Below are 7423 nucleotides of genomic sequence, written 5' to 3'. Positions count from 1 at the left end.
TTCCTGCTTGTGGCAGGGGGTCAGGCCAGATGATCTGTTCAGGTCCCTCCTGACCCTAGCTACTATGAAACTATGTTACTGCTTCGCAGGGGCCACATGGACACCGACATCCTTCATTGTGGATGACAGGGGCTCGCCACCAGATGGACTGAACCTGGGGGCGGTGGTGGTGGATGAGGAGACGGGTGCCGCATTCGTGCTCTACACCCTGTGCGCCCACTACCGCCGCTGCGATGTGGCCAGCACCATGATCATCCGCAGCCGCGATGAGGGAGAGACCTGGAGCCTCCCCCGCAACCTGTCCGAGGAGATCGGCACCATCATGTTTGCCCCCGGGCCTGGCTATGGCATCCAGGTGGGGGCTGCGGGTCGGGAATGAGGGGCACCATGTGGGTTGGCAGTTAGGGGTATCCAAAGGGCTGGGAGCTGCAGGTCAGGAGTGAGGGGCACTGGGAGAGTGGAGGGGCTGCAAGTTGGGAGTGAGGGGCACAAGGGGCTGCTCAGTTGTGTTTTCCCCCTGTAGAAGCGGTTCCCCCCAGCCCGCGGGCGCTTGGTGGTCTGCGGCCATGGGACGCTGGAGCTGGACGGCATCTCCTGCCTCCTGAGCGATGACCATGGTGAGACGTGGCGCTTTGGGGGCGCCCTCAGGGGCCTCCCCTATGGGCAGCCCAAGCAGTTCCGCGACTTCAACCCCGACGAGTGCCAGGTAAGACCCAGGCATCTGGGGTGGTCACCCTCTTCAGGGCAGGGTGTGGGACCCAGGGGTCTGGGCCGGCCCTCGCTGCCCCCCCGTGTGCCAGAGAACCCAGACGCCTGGGCTGATTCCTCCCTGCCATCCCCAGGTGGATCTAGGGGACCCAGGCATCTGAGTGACCCCTGGGGGTGTGAGGGGACCTGTGACCCTCCCCCAGCTAAGTAGAGGATCCAGGCATCGAGGTTGGCCCCCCCTCACCATCCCTGGGGGTGTGAGGGGACCCATCACTCCCCACCCCCCCCACCAAGGAAGCAAGGGGACCCAGGTATCCAGGGTGTGTGGTCCCCCCAGCTGCCCCAGACATCCAGGCTGACACCTTCCCCCCATCATCCTCTCCAGCCCTACGAACTGTCGGACGGGTCACTGGTGATCAATGCACGCAACCAGAACTTCTACCGCTGCGCCTGTCGCATCGTGGCGCGAAGCTGGGACGGGGGCGAGACGCTGCCCCCTGAGGCTGTAACCTTCGACCCCGAGCTAGTGGACCCAGCTGTGGCTGCTGGTGCCCTGGCCACCTCTGGCCTCGTCTTCTTCAGCAACCCGGCACACGAGAGCAAGCGTAAGCCCCATGGGGGTTGGGGGGAGCTGGGAACCCAGGCATCCCAGGGGGAGGGTTGGGGTTAGAGCTGGGGACCCAGGCATCCACGGGTGGGGAAGGCAGGGTTGTGTTGGAGGCAGGGGACCTGGGGATCCAGGCATCCGGGCAGCCCCTCACCGCTGCTCCCTCGTGTCCCCTCCAGGGCAGAACCTGACGCTGCGCTGGAGCTTCACGGGCGGCGCCTCGTGGTGGCAGCACCCCCTGCGGGTCTGGGAGGGGCCCAGTGGCTACTCCTGCCTGGCCGCCCTGGGGACGGGGCCCGGGCACCCCCCCAGCCTCTTCCTCCTCTACGAGAAGGGGCGAAGCCAGCCCGAAGAGAGCATCTCACTGGCCAAGATCAGCATCCCTGGCACCCTCTGAGCCCCGCCCTGCACCCCTCCCCCCATGTGGCCACGCCCCCCAGGCTGGGGGCACGCCTCCTTTAGATCTAGCCATGCCCCCTAGATAGGGACATCCCTCCTCCATTTGGTCACACCCCCCAGGACAGGGAGGTGCTCCCTTTTGATCTGGTCACACCCATACCCATGTGACCACACCCCTTGTGGGGGGCATGCCCCTTCTGGCTCTGGCTCTGGCTCTGCCCCTTTAAGGGCATAGCCTCCCACTCTAACTCAGCCCCCAATAAGCTCCGCCTCCAGCTCTACTTGTCCCCCTCTAATTTATTAACCCTTTCCTTTCCAGGCCTCTCTTACTAACACCCCCCGCAACTGAAGGGCACCAGGTCCCCCAGGGGGCCACTAGCCTTTGGGGGTTCCCCAGTTGGACCCTGACAAGCACTGGTTTCTGTGGAAGAGCTCCCACTCTAGGGCTGTATTGGGGGTCCCAGTCTGACATTGGGGGGCACTGGCCTATATGGGGGAGTTCCTACTCTGATGCTGGGGGCACTGGGACTGAATGGGGGAGTTCTCAGGTTGATCCTGGACTATTGTGACGGGGGGTCCAGGCCTGGCGGGGTGGGGAGGGGCTGATTGCTCCAATCCCCCTCAGTGCTGCTGCTATGGAGTGCCTTGGTCCTGCCCTGCTCACACCCCTAGCACAAAGGGGCCTATTAACCCCTGGTGATGCTGGACTGTTACCTGACAGGTCAATAAAGGAACAAGATAGTTCATCTTGCCTGAGCTCGTGGGGTTGCAGGTGGGGAGTGAGGGGCACTGGCAGGGTCAGGGCACAGGGGTTTGCAGGTCAGGAGCGAGGGGCACTGCAGCTAATGTATTTCCCTGCCTACGACGTGCGTTCTAGCCCTGACCCGCAGAGGGCAGCACCGAGCCTGCCAATACCGGTAAGCCAGGGAGTGTTCCCAGGGGGGTCAGATGCAGCCTTGGGGTGGGGGCAAAAGTCTGGGCCGTTCCACGAAGCCCCCGGTGGCAGGATGTGGTCCCCTTGGGGCTGGCAAGGGCCAGGAACCCAGGCAAGTCGGCTCAGGCCAGGTCCAGGCCCAGTGGACTGGGGTCCTCTTGCTTCAGATGCCCGCTGTGGTCAGCAGGTTGCTTGGGAGGGGGCAATAGGGTATCTCGTAGGTCAGAAATGATGGTCGTGAACTTTCATGGGGCTGGGGGCTGCCCCCAGGGCTCACAGGCCGCATTCTGGAGTCGGGGGAGAACGGCGGCATTCGGGCTCCCAGCCCCCCTGCTCTCGTCCCTCTGCCAGAGCTGGAGAGAACCCAGGCATCTGGGCCCCACAATAACCACTTGGCCACCACAGGTCACCATTTATTTGTCGCAGGTCACAGGCAGCAGCACAGAAAGGGGCAGGGTTTATGGGGATGGGGGCGTGGCCAGGCAGTGGTGGGTGGAGTTGAGGCCCCCTTAGGGAGGTGGGATTTGGAGTATAGTGGGAAGGGCCTGGGAGGTGGGTGGAGCCAGGCAGGAACAGGTGCAGCTGCAGTGGGGCATAGTGCACAGGGCCAGGGTCAAACCTCCAAGACCGGGCAGGGCCTGGGTGAGGGTGGCAGGGCCTGGCTCCCCAAGGCATGTGGTCTACTGCAGGGGGAAGGGCCTAGCACCTAGGAGTGGGGCTAGTGAGAGCAGGGCCTAGTGTACAGGGCGGGGCATGGCTGGTCCAAGGTGGGCAGGTGGGGGCTGGTACCAAGGCAGCAGGGCTTAGGCAAGCAGGTGCAGGCCAGATGGGTGCTGGGGCAGGGCCTGCACCTGGGGGTGGGGCCTAGGCAGGCTCGCGCAGGTTGGGGTGCAGGCAGGGCCGGGGGTCACAGACGAGGCCCAGCAGGCGCCGCAGCACCCGCTCCTTGCCCTGGGCCTGGCCCCCGCGCAGAGCTTGCACCCGGCGCCGTGTGCCCGCCTCCACCTCTGCGCTCACGTGGCCCTGCGAGCCCAGCGCCTGTAGGGGGAAGGGGGTCAGTGCTGCCCCACAGAGACCCCCCGAACACCCAGTGCTCCCCAGATCTAGCCACAGCTCCCCACTCCACCTGCTATCTCCAGAGACCCCCCTCCCCTAGACTTCTCTACTACCTCCCCTATGCCACATGGCCCCACAGGCTCCCAGAGTCCCCCAACCCCTCAGCATCCCCCTACAGTGGTGCAGACCCCCCGCCCCCCCCGGGAGCCCCTAGGCACCCCCAGCTACAGCTACTCTCTCCAGAAATCCCCCCCAAGCTTCCTCACTGCCCGCAGACCCCACATGGCCTCACAGAGGTGCTCAGAGACCTCCCTGACCCTCCACCATCAGTGACAGCCCCCCCTCAAGATTTCCCCAGACCCCCACTTCCCCCTGGCATGCCCCAGCTCTTCCTACTTCCCCCAGCTCCTCTTCCCTGGACCCACCCATTGCCCTCAGCCCCCCTGGGAGCTCCCTGGGACCCCCACTTCCCCTGTCTCCCCCAAGATCCACCCCCATGCCCCTCGAGCCTGGCCCCAGCGCCTCCTCACCGCCTGCTGCTTCTGCTGGAAGTCGCGCTCACGCTCCAGCCGGTACTGCTCAATCTCGCCCTGGGCCTCCTCCTTGGCCTGCCGCAGCCGCCGTGCCTTCCCTGTGTAGGGGCAGGGACCCGTGGAGACCCCAGGCATCTGGGGGAGCCAGAGCTAGTCCCCACCCCCTCCTCCTTGCTGGCCCAGGCCTGGGAAGGAACCCAGGTGTGCGAGGGACCAGAACCCCCTGCTCTAATCCCCCCAGACTGACTCCCCTATTAGGGAACTCGGGAGCACGGGGTTCCAGTCCCCCTGCTGGTTTCTACTCCCCTCCCAGCCCCATAGTCCCCCTTGGCTCTAATTTAGGAGCCCAGCTGTCTGGATTCCCTAATAGAGAAGTCGGGGGCTGGGGGGATTAGAGCAGAGGGCTGTCGGCCCAGATCCCTGGGTTCTTCAGCAGAGGAGTGAGGGCAGGGGCGGGGAGGAGAGCTGTGGGGGATGGACATCTGGGTTCCCTCGGAGGGGTTGGGGGGTGAGCAGATGGGGCTGGGGGCCCGGACACCTGTGTTCTTTGGGAGGAGAGTGGGGGCTCGGATGGGAGCAGGGGGGCTGGGGGCCTAAGCACCTGGGTTCTCCGGGTGCCTCCCGCCCCAACCCCAATGCCTTCCCCGCCCCCCAGCTGGGGGCTCACGTTTTCGGGCCTCGGCCACCTTCTCGGCCGCCCGCTTCTCGGCCTGGAGTAGCTGCTGGATGCCCTGAGTCTGGCTGGCCATGGCGCTGCTGGAAGGATGCTGCAGTCCCCGCATCCCTGCCTGCTGCCACGGCAGCAGCCGGGTACCACGGCAACGCTGGGTCCTAGCCTCCCCCGGGTCTGGGCCTGCCGGTGCCCCTCACTCCCAACCCGCAACCTCTGCCCCCGCCAGCCGTGCTGATGCCCCTCACACCTGACCTGCAACCCTTGCCCCCTGCAGATGAGCCAGTGCCCCTCACTCCTGACCCGCAGCCCCTGCCCCCGTCAGCTGTGCCGATGCCCCTCACTCCCAACCTGCAGCCCTTGCCAGCCGTGCCCATGCCCCTCCCTCCCTACCCGCAGCCCCTGCCCCCGCCAGATGTGCTGATGCCCCTCGCTCCCGACCCGCAGCCCGTGCCCCTGCCAGCTGTGCCAGTGCCCCTCGCTCCCAACCTGCAGCCCCTGCCCCCTGCAGACGGGCCAGTGCCCCTCACTCCCGACCCACAGCCCCTGCCCACGCCAGCCGTGCCAGTGCCCCTCACTCCTGACCCACAGCCCCTGCCCCCACCAGCCGTGCTGATGTCCCTCCTGACCCGCAGCCCCTGACCCCTGCAGACGAGCCGGTGCCCCTCACTCCCGACCTACAGCCCCTGCCCCTGCCAGCTGTACTGGTGCCCCTTGCTCCCTACCTGCAGCCCCTGCCCCCACCAGCCGTGCTGATGTCCCTCCTGACCCGCAGCCCCTGCCCCCCCGTAGACAGGCTGGCGCCACTCATGTCCAACCTGCAGCCCCTGCACCCATCCTAGCTGGGCCGGTGCCCCTCATTCCTGACCCCCAGCCCCTGCGCCCCCCAGCTGTGCCAGTACCCCTCAGTCCCAACCTGCAGCCTGCAGCTAGCCCAATGCTGGATTCCCAAGTTAGTTGGTGCTGAGATGCAGCTGCTTCTGGGGTGGGGCACGTTGGGAGCAAAGGGGTCTGGGAGCCTGGACACCGGGGTTCTACCTCAGTCCTGGGGGTGGGGGGAGTGGGAGCCAGAGGGGGCTAGAATAGCGGTGGGGCTGGGAGCTGCAGCTGACTCCGGGGGGGGGGGATAACAGGGACAGGAGCTGCGGCTGGCTCCAGGGTTCAGGGTTGGGTGCAATGGGAACAGGCGCTGCGGCTGGCTCTGGGGGGGTGTCAGGCCTGGGTGTAACGGGGGTAGGCGCTGGGGCTGGCACTAGCATAACAGGGCTGGGCCCCACGGGACGTGGGTAGGGGGGAAACGTGACTAGGGATGTAGTCAGGAATGCACTTGGATGCAGCTAGGGCTCGCATGACAATGGTCTGTTACTTTGGCACTGGCCACAGTCAACAGCGTGGCCCTATTGATGTGGTGGAGGTCCCATGACGATGGTGTGGCACCATGATGGGTGCAAGGGTCGCAGGACGCTAGCATGACACCATGAGGTGCATGGCAGGTCACATGACAATAGCATGGTGCGGTGGTGGGGTCACATGACAATAACATGACGCAATGTGAGCAGGGTTATATGACCAGCATGGAGCAGGGGTTGGCGGGCACACAAATAGTGTGGCACCATGTTGGCAGCAGTCACGTGAGAATAGTGTGGCACCCTCTGGGGTCACATGAATAACATGGCATCGTGGTGGTGAGGGCCACGTGACAACAGCATGGTGCCATGTTGAAGGGGGTCATGTAACAACAGTGTGGGCCCAGGGTGGTGGTCACATGACACTAGTGTGGCACTTTGGCACGGCAGAGGACATGGGACTGGATGGTGTGGCACTATGATGCAGGTGGAAGTCCGGTGCGACTAATGACGTCACGCGCCCACGGCCCGCCAACCAAGACTTTGCCTCGCAGTCCGAACCAAACGACTCCCGTCTCCATAGCAACGCCCTGAAGCCCCCTCCCTGCGAGCGGGAAACGCTCTCCTCCCACTGAAGCGGAGGGCTATCTACTTCAGCCGCCTGAGCAGAAACCTGCGGGGGGAGCGAGTGCGTCTTCTCTCTGGGCCGGGACATCAACCCCCGCGCGTCCCTTATTGAGACCTCTAGAGGGAAGGGGAGGACATCCCCCACCCCTTTGTTTTATACAGGCACCTGCTGACGGCAGCCGCATGGTGCGGGGTCCTGACGCACACCCCGCCTTCCGCCTCCTGCCGGAAGTGGAGGTTGCGCGCTCATTTGACTTTGGTCGCTGCCGAGAGAAGCCATTGTTGCCCCGCCCCCTCCCGCAAGAGGTAAGAGGGGTGTCCCCGCCCGCCATCCCCCGCGCATCGCTGCCATCTGGAGCCGTCCACTCCTCCTCACCGCCCGGGCTCCGTCCGCCGGCGACTCCCCGCCCGCGGGGCCCGCTAGGGGCCCCCTTGCACCCCTGGAGGCCCCGGGCCCGGCTGGGAAAGGAGGGGGGGACCTCCCCATTGTGGGCCTATGGCGGGGAAATCCAAGATGGCGCGGGCGCCGCTCGGCTCCCGGCC

At 65.5% G+C, this 7423-nt stretch overlaps 3 protein-coding genes across 4 annotated transcripts in view; 2 read left to right on the top strand and 1 right to left on the bottom strand.

The window, feature by feature from the left end:
* Positions 1-2458, top strand: part of NEU1 (neuraminidase 1) — a 3870-nt gene extending 1412 nt beyond the window's left edge. Inside the window, exons 3-6 of the mRNA XM_006036597.3 lie at positions 90-355; positions 524-706; positions 1094-1313; positions 1495-2458. Coding sequence (XP_006036659.1) covers positions 90-355; positions 524-706; positions 1094-1313; positions 1495-1712 — 887 coding nt within the window. The 3' untranslated portion in view covers positions 1713-2458. The remainder of the gene's footprint in view (positions 1-89; positions 356-523; positions 707-1093; positions 1314-1494) is intronic.
* A 105-nt stretch (positions 2459-2563) lies between these two features.
* ATP6V1G2 (ATPase H+ transporting V1 subunit G2) lies at positions 2564-5193 on the bottom strand. The gene is made up of 3 exons (XM_006036591.3): positions 4905-5193; positions 4235-4335; positions 2564-3686 (listed from the first exon to the last, which is right to left on the bottom strand). The coding sequence occupies exons 1-3, from the start codon at positions 5017-5019 to the stop codon at positions 3513-3515; spliced, it is 390 nt and encodes a 129-aa protein (XP_006036653.2). The 5' UTR covers positions 5020-5193; the 3' UTR covers positions 2564-3512.
* Positions 5194-7036: 1843 nt separating this feature from the next.
* Positions 7037-7423, top strand: part of DDX39B (DExD-box helicase 39B) — a 10985-nt gene continuing 10598 nt past the window's right edge. Inside the window, exon 1 of one of the 2 annotated variants that reach the window (XM_006036593.3) lies at positions 7037-7186. The gene's annotated coding sequence lies outside the window, so the exon portion shown is untranslated. The remainder of the gene's footprint in view (positions 7187-7423) is intronic. The other variant, XM_014526232.2, reaches the window with a different exon arrangement.

This window comes from Alligator sinensis, unplaced genomic scaffold (genome assembly GCF_000455745.1).
Source record: "Alligator sinensis unplaced genomic scaffold, ASM45574v1 scaffold184_1, whole genome shotgun sequence".
Classification (NCBI taxonomy): Eukaryota; Metazoa; Chordata; order Crocodylia; family Alligatoridae; genus Alligator; species Alligator sinensis.
The sequence above is the reverse complement of the archived record's forward strand: the minus strand, read 5'-3'. Positions and strand labels throughout refer to the sequence as shown.